This window comes from Peromyscus maniculatus, chromosome 3, assembly GCF_049852395.1.
Source record: "Peromyscus maniculatus bairdii isolate BWxNUB_F1_BW_parent chromosome 3, HU_Pman_BW_mat_3.1, whole genome shotgun sequence".
In the NCBI taxonomy this organism is placed as follows: Eukaryota; Metazoa; Chordata; class Mammalia; order Rodentia; family Cricetidae; genus Peromyscus; species Peromyscus maniculatus.
Window position 1 is genome coordinate 153,691,088 of NC_134854.1, and position 16,984 is coordinate 153,708,071.

The window sequence follows — 16,984 nt, forward strand, 5'->3', positions numbered from 1 at the left end:
TCAAAGTCCACCAAGATGGCAACGCTCAAGGACCAGCTGATTGTGAATCTACTTAAGTAAGAACAAACCCCCCAGAACAAGATTGCGGTTTGGTGAGGTTGGTGCTGTTGGCATGGCTTGTGCCATCAGTATCCTAATGAAGGACTTGGCCGATGAGCTTGCCCTTGTTGATGTCATGGAAAACAAGCTGAAAGGAGAGATGATGGATCTCCAGTACGGCAGCCTTTTCCTCAGAACACCAAAAATTGTCTCTCGCAAAGACTATAGTGTGACTGCAAACTCCCAGCTGGTCATTATCACAGCAAGAGGGAGAGAGCCGACTCAATCTGGTCCAGCGAAATGTGAACATCTTCAAGTTCATCATTCCCAATGTTGTGAAGTACAGTCCAAACTGCAAGCTGCTTATTGTTTCAAACCCAGTTGATATCTTGACCTACGTGGCCTGGAAGATAAGTGGCTTCCCCAAAAGCCGAGTTATTGGGAGTGGTTGGATTCAGCTCGGTTCCATTACCCGATGGGAGAAAGACTGGGCATTCACCCGCTAAGTTGTCATGGATGGGTCCTAGGGGAGCATGGAGACTCCAGTGTGCCTGTGTGGAGTGGTGTGAATGTTGCTGGTGTCTCCCTGAAGAACCTGAACCCATAATTGGGCAGTGATGCACACAAGGAGCAGTGGAAGGAGGTTCACAAGCAGGTGGTTGACAGTGCCTATGAGGTGATTAAACTCAAAGGATATACATCCTGGGCCATTGGCCTCTCCATGGCTGACCTGGCTGAGAGCATGATGAAGAATCTTAGGCGGGTGCATCCCATTTCTACCATGATTAAGGGTCTCTATGGAATCAAGGATGATGTCTTCCTCAGTGTCCCTTGTATCCTGGGACAAAATGGAATCTCAGATGTTGTGAAGGTGACTCTGACTTTTGAAGAGGAGGCCTACTTGAAGAGGAGCGCAGATACACTCTGGGGCATCCAGAAAGAGCGGCTGTTCTAAAGTCCTCAGATGTCCTAGAGCTTCACTGTCCAGGCTGCAGCAGGGTTTCTATGGAGACCACACACTGTCTCCTCATCTGAACTGTGTTTATGTTGTTGTGTAAAGATGGCAGTTCCCACAGCTCTGCCCTGCTGCTAAGTGTACTTGTGTAGTGGTAACCTGGTTGGTGTGGCAGTCCCACTGTCGTCCCACTGTCTCTGAGACACACTGCCAACTGTGTGCAGGCTTCGCTTATCTTGGGAGCCTGCTGTGTCTGCTGCGCACCCTCACCAACACACCTAGGCCAGTGAGTTCCCAGTTGGTCATAACTCGGCTCCAGTGGGTAAATCCATCATGCATATTTGTGCACAACTGTTCTAAAGGATATTATTTTGTGTATTATGTGCCTGTAATGTGCATTGAAATACTATATAAAAAGTAAGATGTGCATATGAATGATGCAACCAACTACCCAAGTGTCATGCCAATGAAAACACCAAATAAACCTTGAACAGTGAAAAAAAAAAGAACTATCCTGATAAGCCCTATCCAACATTTTCAAAAGCATAGTAATATGGTGATTAATTAATTCAGTCAGGACAAATTTTCAGAAAATAATTGTGTAGCACATGAATATTAATAACATTTTGTCTCAAATTTTCAAATTCCTTTTACATAGAATAAAGATATATAGGATATCTTCATTTCATTCACAAAAATAGTTAGACTTAAATCTTTTGTAAAACCTTCTTACAGGTTTTACAAAAACTGAAAATACTTAATCAATATTCTAAATTAATGAAACAAATGGAAGGTCAATATTATATAATATTACATATTATATAAGAATATATAAGATAATTCAGTTGTTGCATCTCTTTCCAAAAATAGCCTATAATTCAGTGACAGTAAAAAAAAAAAGTAAGGAGGTACACATGTACTACTAAAAAGTTTTAATAAGATACATAACTCAAAAAAGACATGCTGGAAGAATTAACTAACATATCTTTGACCAAAGAAACATCTAATTATACTAGATAGGCACAAACTGAAATGTTTGGAAAGGGAAAAGGACTGTGAAAGAGGGTATTTTATTTACTCAGGTAAGAAATTTATTATTAAATATTTTTATGGTTACAGATGTATAGGAGCTCAGATGAAGCCATGAAGAAAAATGACTTTTTAAGTATTGTCATGAGGGCCATAGTGGTATACCCCTTAAATCTCAGCACTCAGAAGGCAGGGGCAGGTGAATCTCTGTGAGGTCCAGGCCAGCATGGTCTATAGAGTGAGTTTCAGGAAAACCAGTGCTGTTACAAAGAGAAGCACTGTCTTAAGAAAAACAAAAATGAAACTTAAATATTGTCATGAGATTAAATTCTAGTATAAACAGAAGTATAAGAAGATACCAACAGGAAAGAACAAGTGTATGAAGAGGGAACAAGAAATTTTAAAACAGTGTCCAGGATCACTAGGACAGTAATCATCAGAGACATACAAACCATAGAGAACAAGCCACACTTTATACAGGAACAACACGTTCTATCCTTAGGGAATAAGAGGTAGCAAGAAACTAGTATTGGAACTAGCTACCAAGAGTGTGAAAAAACAAGGAAGTCAGGATGATTCAGACAGAAATGAGACCAGAGAAATGAGTGGGTAAGAGTGTATATTCTATGACAAACCAGAGATGTAAAAAGAATTTGGCTTTGTCTTGAGTGAGAAGTAAAGACTTTGGAATAGTTTAGAGAAAACTGATACTACTTAATTTATATTTTAAATTACTCTAATTGAGAAAGAGGAAGAATTCTAGAGAACCTGAGAGAGAAAATATAGGTATAAAGCCAATGAGAGGCAAGGAAAAATGTGATTCTAGAGTAGGATGTCCTTAGGATACAGACAGGAAGGGGAGGGGAGAGAGAAAAACACACCTGCTGTGGATATTGCTCTGTATAAATAAAATGCTGATTGGCCAGTAGCCAGGCAGGAAGTATAGGTGGGACAAGGAGAGAGAATTCTGGGAACAGGAAGGCTGAGTCAGAGAGATGTTACCAGCCACCTCCATGATGAGAAGCAACATGTTAAGATACTGGTAAGCCATGAGCTACATGGCAATTATAGATTAATAGAAATGGGTTAATTTAAGATATAAGAACAGTTAGCGAGAAGCCTGCCACAGCCATACAGTTTGTAAGCAATATAAGTCTCTGTGTTTACTTGGTTGGGTCTGAGCAGCTGCAGGACTGGTGTGTGAGAGAGATTTGTCCTGATGTTGGGCCAGGCAGGAAAACTCTAGCTACACACACCAGTTGAATATACTATACCATATTGTCATCCATGAAAACACATATACATTTAACTTTATACAGACTGAGCAAACTGTATTTATAGATTTGGAATATGTATACATGAAAAAATAATTAGTACAAAAGCAGACATGAATTTGAAAAAAATGTAAGGGTGAATTTATGGGAAAATTTGGAAGGATGGAAGAATGACATATTATAATTTAAAAACTCAAATAATAATTCTAAAATGCATGGATTAACTCTATGGAGATGGTGTGACATGGTTGTGCTAGGAGGACTGAGTGGTGAATTATAGATACATCAAAACATTTGTTGATAGTTAAGAACATTTGTTGGTGGATTTGATATGGTTCATGAGAAAAACAGAGAGGACAAGGATGATCACCAGGCTGTGTTTCTCTGTTTCTGGGGGTGTGAAGTTACTTTTCAATGAGAGGAAGGTAATGGAACGAAAAGCAGTAGCTGTTGTGTGGTGGGATCAAAATGTGTTGGTTAAAGTATGTCAACTCTAAGACATAACTTCCACATGAAACTGGAGTAGTGGAAGTGATGGTTGATTACATGAATCTACTTTTAGTTAAAATTTTGTACTATTTTTCAAGACATGGTTTCTGTGTATAGCTGTGGCTGTCCTGGAGCTTGCTCTATAGACTGGGTAGGCCTTGAACTAATAGATCTGCTTCCCAAGTGTTGGGATTAAAGGCATATACCACCATCATCTGGGTTGATTACATGAGTTTAAAGTTTAGAGATAAGATCAAGATTGGATTTAAAAACACATAAGCCAGATGAGACTACAAAGTGCTATGTTTAATTTTAAAAAAGGATGGGTTAGAGAGAGGTGGTGTTAGAGAATTTAAAACATCAGTTTGGGTTTTGTTATTTGTTTGTTTGTTTTTATTTTTATTTAAACAGATTCTCACGGTTTGAATGAGAATGGCCTTCATGGTCTCATATACTTGCATGTTTAGTCTCCAACTCCTGAGATATTTGGAAAGGATTAACAGGTGTGTCCTTGTTGGAGAAGGCAGTAGGCTCTGGGTTTCCACACACCCCTGACAGGACAATCTCTGTCTCTCTCTCTGCCTGCTGCCTGTGGATCAGGATGGAAAGCTCTCAGATATGGCTCCATGCTACGGGCCACAGGAAAATATTATAAGAACTCAGCCGGTTATGGCAAAGCCACTACCTGAAGGGATCAAGGAATTCCTTCAGAGGAAGCCAAATTCCAAGGAGCTTTTGGGGTTACTTAGCTTGTTATATATCAGCTGTCTTCTGTTATGAAAATTATGTGTGCCTTCATAGTTTTCCCAATTGATTTTTCCCTAAGAAGGGCTAACAGTGTGGACTAATTACTCTCTGGACATACATATTCAAGGTATTTGGAGAACAGCCTCAGGAAAGGTTTCCTTCTTCCCAGCCCATCTGTTTCTCCCTTTCAGCACTGGAATCAGATATCTTCCTTAGCCACTTTCAAGGACTAACAGAAATAATAGTGGACATGCTAGCCTTATTAACTTTATAGACCCCTAACTTCTTACCTAACCACTTCTAGGAATGTAGACTGAGCACACAGATCTCTGTTTTCATATACTAACTGGACATTAGCACTCAGTTGACCTCTTTTACTACTCTCATTTTGGATTGTAAAAGAAAGCCTGGTAGTCACTGACTGAGGAAAATTCTTACGTACCTTTATGACCCTGTAGAATTCAAGCCTGGTGACCTTGCTTGACCAGGGGATTGATATTGCTTGGGTTTTTAACTGAACTCCTGTAAGACTTGGGGCGTGTTAAGAGGTACATGGACAACTGAGAGAACTTAGAGATGGAGAACAGAGAGGGATAAGAAGAATTTTAACCAGAGAGAATGTGTGAATGAGATGGCAGATGAGGAAGAGTCAGATGGGGAAGTAATAGCTGGGTAAGAATGAAATGAAAAGGACCTAGATGAGGCAGAATTAAGGTGAGAGAATTAAGATAGAACTTAGAGTGAACATAGAGGAAATAGAGATGAATATAGAGGAAAAAAAGGCAAGAAAGGAGCTAAAAGATAACAGAAGCTTGTGGAGAGAGAACTGACACAGAATAATGAAGTGTATGGACTAAGGAGTTTTGTGTGCATAAATTCATTTCTTCTCATCAAAGATTTGTAGCTAGAGTTTTCCTGCCTGGCCCACAGTCAGGACAAATCTCTCTCACTCGCCAGTCCCACAGCCGCTCAGACCCAACCAAGTAAACACAGAGACTTATTTTGGTTACAAACTGTATGGCCATGGCAGGCTTCTTGCTAACTGTTCTTATATCTTAAATTGATCCATTTCCATAAATCTATACCTTGCCATGTGGCTTGTGGCTTACTGGTACTTTACATCTTCCTTGTCCTGGTGGCTGCTGCAGGCAGTCTCCTTCTGCCTTCCTGTTCTTTTATTTCTCCTCTCTGTTAGTCCCGCCTATACTTCCTGCCTAGCCACGGCCAATCAGGTTTTATTTATTGACCAATCAGAGCAACTTGACATACAGACCATCCCCCAGCACAGCCAAGTGCAGACCATCTCAGACACCTGCACTCAGGCCCGTGGTCCTAATCATCCTCTATGCGGACCTGCTGGGTAAAGCCATGAGGAACCCAAGAACAGGCTCCCACAGGACATACAGAACATCCCACAGCAAAGATTAATTATCAGCTGGTTTTAGATTCTTCCAGGACTCTGGGAGGGGACTATTGAGGGGATGGACCCACCCCCACCAGTCCCCTATAGCTCCAGTACCATGCCTGTTGGCTTCCCACCAGGATTATCATGGAACAACCATCTTAAAACTAAGAAAACCCTGAAATTAAATGCTTCCTTTTATAAGTTGTCGTGGTCATATTTTATCTTTCCAACAATAGAATAGTAAATAAGATAGAGGATATTGAAGTCGGTGTAAGAAAAGATGGAAGTCTTAAGAACTTTACATTGTTATTAAATTTCAAACTCTTAATTGACTCTCCATTTTCCAGGAAAATCAGGTTTCAATAAAATAATTGAAGTGTAAAAGTTGTAAATTTACACATATTTTTCTAAAAGGAGTCCAATACCAACTTATTCTATGCTGATGTGTGTGTGTGTGTGTGTGTGTGTGTGTGTGTGTGTGTGTATTTTAAAACAGGGTCTCACTATGTATCCATGCCTGTTATGAAACATAGAGAGATTCACTTGCCTCCTCCTCCTACTGAATACTGAGATTCAAGAATTGTTTCTTAAATGCCTAGCATATGTTAGAAATATCTTGATACCAAAGTCAGAGAAATATAAGACTACACACAACATCAAAATACATCCAGTGACAAAAATCAAAATAAAGCCCGCCAGGAGCTCAAGTGATGCTGGACAAGATGGCCCACACCTGTAGCATCGATGATCTAGGGCAAGATGGAGGACAAAAGGAACATTCACACACTGCCGGTTGTGATGTGAATCATCCGAACAAATATGTAAGTCAGTTCCTCCAAAGTACAAATAAAATAAAGCAACCATCTGACCCAGTTCTACCATGCCCACTGACATCTTTCAAAATTTCACAGAGATGTGTGCACATTAAAACTCATTGCAATATTAACAATATGTAAGTTGTACAAGCAACCCAAGTATACATCAAAAAGTGATGTGAATAGAGGAAATGAATCTTATATGCACAATGGACATTTTTTCCAAACACAACAAAGATCAAATACATGTCATTTACCTAAAACAAAAAAGATATGGTTGGAAAAAAATCAAATCATACACATTTTGTCTCAGGAAAGCAAATAATTAACTTTCTAATTCTTAAAAATGTAGAACTGTTCATTCATATATGAACACACAATCATTCACACATTTTAATCCTCTTCTAGCCTAACATTTATTCAATTATTAAAGCAGTTTTAAAACAAATTATTCTGTTTTGTGGTGCACTTGGCAAAACAAATTCTTATTGATTTAAAATTTTTCTTGTAAATCAAAATTTCCATATCTAATGCAAATAACATAGAACTACTTTCCTTTCATTTAAAACAAGCAAATATTTTGAATAATATCCAGTATGACAATGAAAGAAAGGGGAATGGGTAAAAGGGATGGATGTAACCAGTTTGGTGGCACATGTCGTTAATTACAGCATTCAGGGGCAGGGGCAGGTGTATCTCTGTGAGTTTGAAATCATTCAGGTCTACATTGTGGGTTCCAGGATAGCCAGACCTCCATAGACAGATTTTGTCTCAAGAAAGGGAGAGTGTACAGGATGGATGTAAAGTCTTTATTCTTCCTCCTCCTCCCGCTCAGAACATCACCAGTCACACTATGCCTGACCTGATCACAGTACATAGAGAATGTGGACTCCTTGATACACTTCAGCTTTTTTAGCATATAGAACATGCCCTGCTTCAACATTTTGTTCCATGAAATCAGAAGAAAAGGATGCCTAGATGCATCCAAAAATACCAGGATGTGAGAAAAAGTCTTTACCAACACATTTTCTACAAAGTAGATAAGATCTTGTAGGACATGATCATGAGAATGCTGCTTATAAAATGCTTAATAAAGATGAATAAAAATGAGACCATAGTTTTCACTGATTTCATATAGGCCATAGTGCTCAAATCTCTAGCATAAATGCCGTGTAGTTTTATTCTTCTGGTGTGGCTCCATAACAACATTATTAAAAGAAAAAGCAAAGTCAAACACACTACAAAATGATTATAAGAATCAAGTTAAGATGTGATATGCTAAAAAAAACTAGAGTCTCCATAAAATGAATTAAGTTTTTTTCCATTTTTGACCATTCTTAAATAAAGTTATTAGTCAATATTTCCATGAAAATCAGAAACATTGATCAATAGAGTGCTGTTGCTCAGACAATCACAGAAGTGCCTTGTTATTTCTTTGGCTTGTCCACAGAAAAGGGTACTGAAGAAGTTGCATGTTTACGACACTGAGGCAGGTGGTGCAAGGTGAGCAGCAATAATTGGATCCTGTCCAGAGGATTTCAAAATTAAGAGAAACACTCTTAGACCGAAATAATTTTCCCATTGCTTGTATCAAAAGAGATGCACACAACTATTTTTCACAAAAGCATATCCTAAAGAGATTCAAGCAGGACCAAATAAAGTCAACTAGGGAAACCTTCCAGATCCTGGCCCAGTAAGTTCTGTTTATTAGCACAATGAATTCATTTCCAAAAGTTCCCATTATGATTTCTACAAATGAAACTATCATCAGTAAATTTTCTGGCACAGTGGGCATGCTGATCATAGAAAAGTGTCTGCCTTCCTTCATCACTCACTGACACATTTCAACTTCAGGAGTAGAAACAGGTTTATCCAAACCTAAGATGTGTGATGAATGTCTTCCTTCATATATGTTGTATTCAGAAAGCTCAGGAAGCATGTTCCAAGTGAAATCTTGCTTAAATAGTAAAATCTATATGAATATCAACTAATGATTTTCAAGTAAAAATTTTGTGTTCTTGATGCACTTTGCATTGGTTGTATATTACATATATATGTTTTGCATTGAAACTTGAAGCCAGACTTTTTGTTGAACCTGGGGATTGAAACTCAGATCCTCATGCTGGCAAAGAAAGCACTTTACTGAGCCATCTACCCAAGTCCCAGAGTCTAGATTTTAATCTTCATGTATGTGTGTAAAGCTTCTATAGTTTTGATTACTATTATGTTTATTTAAATTTTCTAATTTACTTCCAAAACAATATGATAAAATACAAGAAATTGTTTCAGTGTGTAAAAATTTTGCTTATGCCTATAATGACATTGATTTGAGATAACTCTCAATTGGATGATGATTAAAATCTTCATCCTGGCCAGGCAATGGTGGTACATACCTTTAAGCCTAGCACTCAAGAGGCAGAGGCAGGCTATCTCTGTGAGTTCGAGGCCAGCCTGGGCTACAGAGTGAGTTCCAGGAAAGGCACCAAAGATACACAGAGAAACCCTGTCTTGGAAAAGAAAGAAAGAAAGAAAGAAAAAAAGAAAGAAAGAAAGAAAGAAAGAAGGAAGGAAGGAAGGAAGGAAGGAAGGAAGGAAGGGAAAGAAGGAAGGAAGGAAGAAAGAAAGGAAGGAAGAAAGAAAGAAAGAAAGAAAGAAAGAAAGAAAGAAAGAAAGAAAGAAAGAAAGAAAGAAAGAAAGAAAGAAAGAAAGAAAAGAAAAGGGAAGGGAAGGAAAGGGAAGGAAAGAAAAGAAACAAAACGAAACGAAAAGAAAAAATATCTTCATCCTGGGTCTCACTATGTATCTCGGCCTGGATCCAAATATGAATGCATCAGCCTACTTACTTTTCAGTTAACAGGGATATAATATCATGCCTAGAGTAAAAAGTATACATTCATGAAGTCTGATTCTTATATCTGTATACAAAAGCACACCCTTTTAGTATTGTTTTTAAATTTTTGAGAGATTTACCATATATGGAAGATTCTAGAAATTATATATTTTTAAATATTTATGCTTGCCTAGAGCTCTACCACTGAGTTCTATATGCCTAATATGTTGTTTGACTACCTTATGGAGCAGTTAGTTTCTAATGTGTTTGCCCACATCTCAACTGCCTCAGCACCCAAAGACAGGCCTGCCTTAAATTAGCATGTCCCAGAATCAAGATAAATGAGTGGCTTGAAGGGTAGAAAAGCCCAACAGTTAGGCTAAACATATGATCTAGTCCTCTTTGATGTGCCATTGGGAACAATGAAATAAAAAATGATATGAAATAAGAGGCATAGAGTAAGAGGAAGGAGACCATAATTCTCAAGGCATTCATGTGAGCTTTTGTTCTGGAGTCTCGTTCCCCTCTGAAATTTAGCTGCATCTTCTGGAGATGTTTACACAAGGAGACAATAAGCAGGATGAAGGAGACCAGGGCCACCATGAACGGGGTTAAAGAGAACATAATCATCTTGAATAAGACTAGCTGTGAAAACCTCCTAAAACCAGTTGTTCTGGAATTCCAGGTCGTGTTTCTCTCATATTGATACATCCACTCTTCTGTGTGTTTGTTTATTTGTATTATATTGAACAGCAAGAAGATCACATTTCCCAGAAGGATTGTCATAAGCACTTTCTTTACTCTCCACTTCAGATAGAGAAAAACAGGCTTGGAGAAACTGGCTATTTTGAGCAAATAAAAGATGCTGAGGATGGTGGCCATCCAGAGACTGAAGTGATTGGAAACTCCCCAGGTCAAAATAATAACCCTTAGTTCTGTTCCAGCCACAAATGAAAATGAATACTGCAGATATTTTAGCCATGCTAGTAATATTTCCCAGATCAAAACCATTCTGGAAATGGCCAAGAAAAGCAGGATCCAACCAATGGAAGGAAGCGTTCTTTTCCTGACCAAGTCAATGCAGTTTGTCATCACTATAAATCCATTGCTCAGATTTCCAAATACAAACTCTGCCACTATGACAGTAGTGAAGATGCTGTACAGGATGCTTTCCATGTTCAGACAAAGATCCATGGCTGGTTGTTTGCTAAGCTGAAATGGCTTGCATAGTCTCAAACTCACAGCTAAGCCTTCAACTTATGCTTCTTTCATAGAGACTGACCTAGTGTCAATGAGGGTATTGAAGGTTTGCTAATGATTCTGCACATGTTCTTGTGAAATAATTTTCTCTAACCTTAGTGAGGGCTATGATATTTATATCCTTCTAGAGTATGAAGTGTGGCACTGAAGATCATGCAGTATATCCAGGTGTCATCTGTTAACATGCAAACAGATTCATATTATCTTTCACTGTTTCACTGTTTTGCATTGTCTCTGCAGAAATAAATTTTATTATAGCAGCTTAAGTTCTAGGGAACAAAGATAACAACAATATGATTAATCCAGAATTTAGCTAAGTGATACGCTTTTGAGTCTATCAGCATCACCACTGATAACTTATAGACATATAGAGAGTGCTCTGTAGCACTCCGTGAATCCTCAGTTTCATATGGAGCTGTAACCCCACCTTTTCCAATAACTGAGATGCAAGAAGCTCATGAACAAACCCCAGGCTTCCTCTTTGATGCTTCTTACCATCCAGTGATGCTTACCATGCCTAGGAACCACATGCTTTCACATTTTATCTACTCCTCACAGCATGCACTTTTTTTCTGACCATAATTGACCAATAACCAAATATACACATATTAGCAATGGTTAAGAGAATAGCAAAGGCTGTGGACGCTTGTCCCAAAAAGAGTATTTTTAATTAAAATTAGTTTGTGGGGACTGGTGAGGTAGCAGAGATTAAGATCACTTGATGCTCTGGACAAAGGATCAAGTTTCAACTCCCAGTATCCACAGGGAGGCTCACAACCATCTGTAACACCAGTCCCAGAACAACAAATGCTATCTTTTGGCCTCTATAGGCACTACATTCACATGGTGGGTAAATATGTATTTAGGCAGATACTCATACACATAAAATAAAATAAATAAAAACCTTCATTAAAAAGATTTGATTATGGCACTTTTCTGCTCAAAAGCCTTCAAAGTCTTTAAATATCATTCATAAAAGTTCGTCCAATGCTTTTGAAGTATTAAATAATTGGATCTCTCATTTCTTCCTCTAGTCTCATTTCCCATGGTTTCTCTCTGTGGCTCTGCATCTACCACCCTAATTTTCTTGCTCTTCTACATAGTTACTTATTTCCAATATTATCACCTTTGTTCCTTGCTATTTCTGTGTTTGGAATGTATTTTCATCATGGTAAACATGGCTCCTTTCCTTCCATTTTTAATACACTTTACAGATATTACCTTCTCAATGAGTAGGTTCTATTGCAACTTTATATAAAAGGTGACTCATGTATGACATTCTCAGAAAATAAAATTTAAGAAGAACAATTTGTGAGGGTTTACTGTTATGTTTCAATACGTAGTATTAGTGTGTAGCATAAAGAGACAATTGTAGTTGGTCATAGTGATATATGCTAATTATTTCACCACTTGGGACTCTGAGTCAAGATGATAATGTGCTCAAAACCAGTCTGGGTTACATGGTTAGATGATGCTTTAAAAAAAAACAATAAAATGAACAAAAATAAATTTTAAAAATGTGATTAAAACATGGGCCTACTAATATAATGAACAGAATACAAAGATACAATGTTATCGATATACTTAAGTATGGTCAACTGGTATCCAATAAAGTATAAAATTGAAACAGTAGTAAAAGATGATCTTTGTAGCACATTATACTGTGGCAGTTGATAAATGTATTTTAAAAATCAATGTTAGCCTGTATTATAAAAACTAGTCTGAACCAGTTCCCCATTGTTTATTTACTGCAAATAAATTTTTGGTCATCAACTGAAATATAAAACGTAAAAATATAAAATTGAAAAGTCTGCAGAAGATAGCTTTCTTAACATGGATTGTCCATAAACTTCTTTAAGAAGGTAAAGTTAGATTTCACCTCTGAAAGACAGGCTAACCAAAGTGAGTAGGAAGCCACAGGCTGGGAGCAAATAAATCTGATACAAACTAATGTCCAGGCTGCATAAGGACTAGTTAAAACACAATAAAATGTCAAATCAATAAACCAAATAAACAATCAGGCAAATATATGAAGACCAAATACCCAAAGAAATATTCAGCATTATTCTCTGAGGGGAAAAGTAATTAAAATTTGAATACAGCCAAGGAGAAGGCTCACTAGGTAAAAATGCTTTCCATGAAGGCTGGAGAAGAGAACTTTGTCTGTTACAACCCATTTAAAACAGCTCAGCACTGTAACCCTTGGCTGTAACCCCAGTGCTGTGGAGACAGAAGTAGGAGATTCTTTGTACCTTGCTGGGCCACCAGGCTGTCTGAATCTACTAGCTTCAAGTTTAGGGAGACTTCTGCAGCCTGCAAGACCAGCTCTCACTGCTGCACCCAGGGTTACTCAGAGAATTCTTTTCAGAGTGGGGCTAGAAAAATGTCCTATCTATAAGAAGACTCACATACACGATCTGAGAGCCATGCTTTTTTATTGTTCTTCAGCTATAATTCTCTTTATTCTTTCTTCTCTTTTATTCCAATTCTCTAGTTCTAAATCATTAGTTCTACTTCTCTCTATTCCCTCCTGCTTCAATTACCCACCGCTTATATATACATTCAACAACAAACTTTTTTAATAAAAAAGTTACAAAGGCTGTATTGGGGGAATGAGTAGCCATGGCAATGCCAGGCCTTGGGGTCTCTTGTGTGCCAACTGTGATCTAAGGCCAGGGGCACAGTGCCTGGTGAGATAAGCTGTTGAGGAATTTGTTCAGGAAGTGAACGTGATCTGTGCCATCAGCCAAACTTGGCAAGTGAAGATTTGGCATACTATTTTAGGTTGCTTTGTATTAATAACCTTGGTTAGACATCTGAGTCTCTGCCCTTGTGCATATCTGTAAAGTTTTAACTTACAATCCATTTACAGTAACACTCAGTCTAGTTTGAAACTGCTCTGAGCTTTCAAATCAGCTAAATGTATGTAGTTTGTCTTAGACTGGAGGGAAACTGTTATTTTCTTATGTTAGTTTGAGTTAAAGAAACAAAAGGGGCCATTAAGTGTCTTGCAGTCTTCATGGGACAATAGATCTAGTTATGAAGCATGTCTTAGTATATTTTCTACTTATCAAAATTATACAGCTTAAGCCGGGCGGTGGTGGCGCACGCCTTTAATCCCAGCACTCGGGAGGCAGAGCCAGGCGGATCGCTGTGAGTTCGAGGCCAGCCTGGGCTACCAAGTGAGCTCCAGGAAAGGCGCAAAACTACGCAGAGAAACCCTGTCTCGAAAAACCAAAAAAAAAAAAAAAAAAAAAAAAATTATACAGCTTAATGAAAAGTCATCTTTCTGACCAGCCACAGCTATGTGCCCAATAGATGCAATATATACATGAGATAAATGCACAAGGAGTGAGAAAGCACCCATAGCAGTTTTTACGGAAGAAATGCAGTGGCACACTAGAAAAACTGCAGACAGAAACAACCAGTCCTTTACAGTCAGTGACCCCACAGTCTTTGCCAGGTGGGAATTCCCATCAGAGTTATTTGTCTGGTGGGTCAACCTGTTGAAAACTACTTATCACCTATGATATACGTCCATGACCTCTGGTAGCTACCAGCTGCTCTCAGCAGAAGACAAAGTTATCATGTTGCAAGTTGGCTAAAAAAAAAAGACACATGATGTCACCTCTGGAGTGGAGTGGAGACAACTCCCAGATGTAAGAGGAGAGAAATGACTCCCTAAAATTGTTCTCTAACATCCACACACATACATGGCATGCACCTCCACCCACATGTGGATACGCATTATGAAAAAATGAATGTATTATTTTTTTTAAATGGCTCCATGGCTAAGAGCTTTTCGCTTTTGCAGAGGACAGAGTTTTGGTTCCCAGCACCCATATGATAACTCAAAGCATCTGTAACTCTAGTCTCAGAGGATCTGGCAGCCTCTTCTCACTTCCATGGCTATTGCATTCAATTTGTGCACAAAACATTCATACACATAAAATAAAAGTAAATAAACCTTTAAAAGTAAAATATACTTATCATCTGATTTGATTTTTATTCAAAGAACAATGAAATAACCCATCTATAAGTGACATAATCATGAATATTGACACCAATTTCATTCATAATATCCATTATATGTTCATTAACAAAACTGTTTTTCCTATGTGTGGTCTATTTCATAGTATGTAGTGATACTACCCAAGTTCTCTGTTCTTTAGCACACTGTTGATTTACAACACAAAATCAACGTACTGCAAAATATTGTGAACGATTTGAGAGTCCCTGCAAATAACAGTACACATCAAATGACAGCAAACAAAGTATCTTTCAGAAATAAAAAAAAAATCCTCTTTAGCTATCAAACATAGACAGAGCTGTCTGTATAGAAAGGATGAGCAAGCACAGGAGGAAATGAAAGTGGTACTGATGCTGAAGTCACATAAGTTTTCATGTTATCGACTCTCTAGAGTGAATATACAAATGTTTATATTTTATAGATATAAATTACAACTAATAATGTATTTAAAATGATATGAAGTAAATATTGATGCACACACGTGTATATTACTACTAAAAAAACAAAGATCATGGGGCTTTATATAAAATATTCATGTTAAATATTTAATTCTTTAAATGTTCTGTTATCAATTCTTGTGAAAGTTATGTAACAAAACTGTCCTTAGTTCTGTTTCATATTTCATATTAGTAAAATCACAAATAGCAAATTCTTCTTAAGTGTCTGAGACTACCTAATTATAAGGTTTTGTCCATTTTTATAAAAAGTTTCATTTTATAGAGTGCGATATTTAATGCAAACTCCAATTAGATGTTCTAAATGCTGAGAATAAAGAACTGTTGAGTCCTCAGAACTAAACCACAAGGTGGTAATATTTACCGCAAGGCCTATTTGTAAAATATGTAATACAATGGATTTCTGTAGTTGTCAGTAGCTACTGAAAATATTCATCTCTTTATCATTTTATTCATTCATATGTTCAAAAAGAAAATTTGTGTGCTATGGTCATAGATAAAATGTGAGAGCATGTGTTTCCAGAGCATATTATGTAGTAAGAGGCAGCCAGGGTGTTGTACATGCCCTTTCTTGCAACTGAGATGTTGAAAGATTGTTTTCTCTACTTCAGTCATTAAACTCCAGCAGAAACTGGCTCTTATGAGCAAATAAAAGATTCCAAGGATGATAGCAAGTGAGAGACAGAAGATACTGCAAAACATGCAAGTCCAAATAAAAATTCTTAATTCTGTTTCAGATATAAATGAAAATGAATGATGCCTAGTCTTAAATTAAGTTAAAATTTTTGAAATCAAAGCAATTCCAGAATTTTCCAAAGGAACAAGGATCTGATTGGCTGAGGACAGCTTTCTTTTCCTGACCTAGTAAATGAATCCTTTGCTTAGATTCCAAAATATGAACTCTATAAATCATGACAATAGAAGAGATACTGTGCAAGCTACTTCCCATGTACAGAGAGAGAAGATTCAGTGCTTGTTATTACATGCTCAGCTGAAATGCCCTGTCTATTCTGAGATGCACAGGCAACCTCTCATTATACTCCTTGTTCTGTAATTGTTGACCTAAAATCAATGAGAGATTTCAGGTATATTATCTTAACTAAAAATATTCTTGTAGAATCTCTTTATTCTCTGATTTTGCTGCAAAGACCAAGGTATTTATGTACTCACACAGGCTGAAATACACTATAGAAGATCATGAAGTGCAGTCAAACTCACATTTGTTAACATTCTAATAAAGGTACATCCTTTCTCTGTATGTTTTGTTTTATTGCTACAGCAGCACATCTGGTTTTATTAGCTGTAGTTGTTATAAAAAGAATGGAAGTCAAGCAAATAGAAGAGGGACAGTGCACTAATATACCACATATTCCAAGATTAAACAGTGAGTTCCAGGACAGACAAGGCTACCAAGAGAAACTTTGTCTTGAAAATCCAGAAAAAAAATGTTGTTAAAATTCCCTTCTTCTCCTTAAGGTTATTCAATGTCATTTGAACTTTATGTTCTCTCCCACAGTGTTGAGAAGGCAGATTGCTTCTGAGTGACTGGCAGACATGGGATCTTGCTGAAACAATTGCTTAAACCATAACTTTGGCTTAACAATTTGATGATAAACAAGAGAATGCATCACTTGTTGCTGACAAATTGCGGAGTCA

General features: G+C 37.5%; 1 protein-coding gene and 1 pseudogene across 1 annotated transcript; one reads left to right on the plus strand and one right to left on the minus strand.

Annotated features, from left to right (window-relative positions):
- LOC102909375 (L-lactate dehydrogenase A chain pseudogene) lies at positions 1 to 1,075 on the plus strand (annotated as a pseudogene).
- Positions 1,076 to 9,841: 8,766 nt separating this feature from the next.
- On the minus strand, positions 9,842 to 10,759 carry LOC102909685 (taste receptor type 2 member 13-like). Its single transcript, XM_006996974.1, has one exon. The coding sequence runs from the start codon at positions 10,757 to 10,759 to the stop codon at positions 9,842 to 9,844; it is 918 nt and encodes a 305-aa protein (XP_006997036.1).
- Positions 10,760 to 16,984: the final 6,225 nt, after the last annotated feature.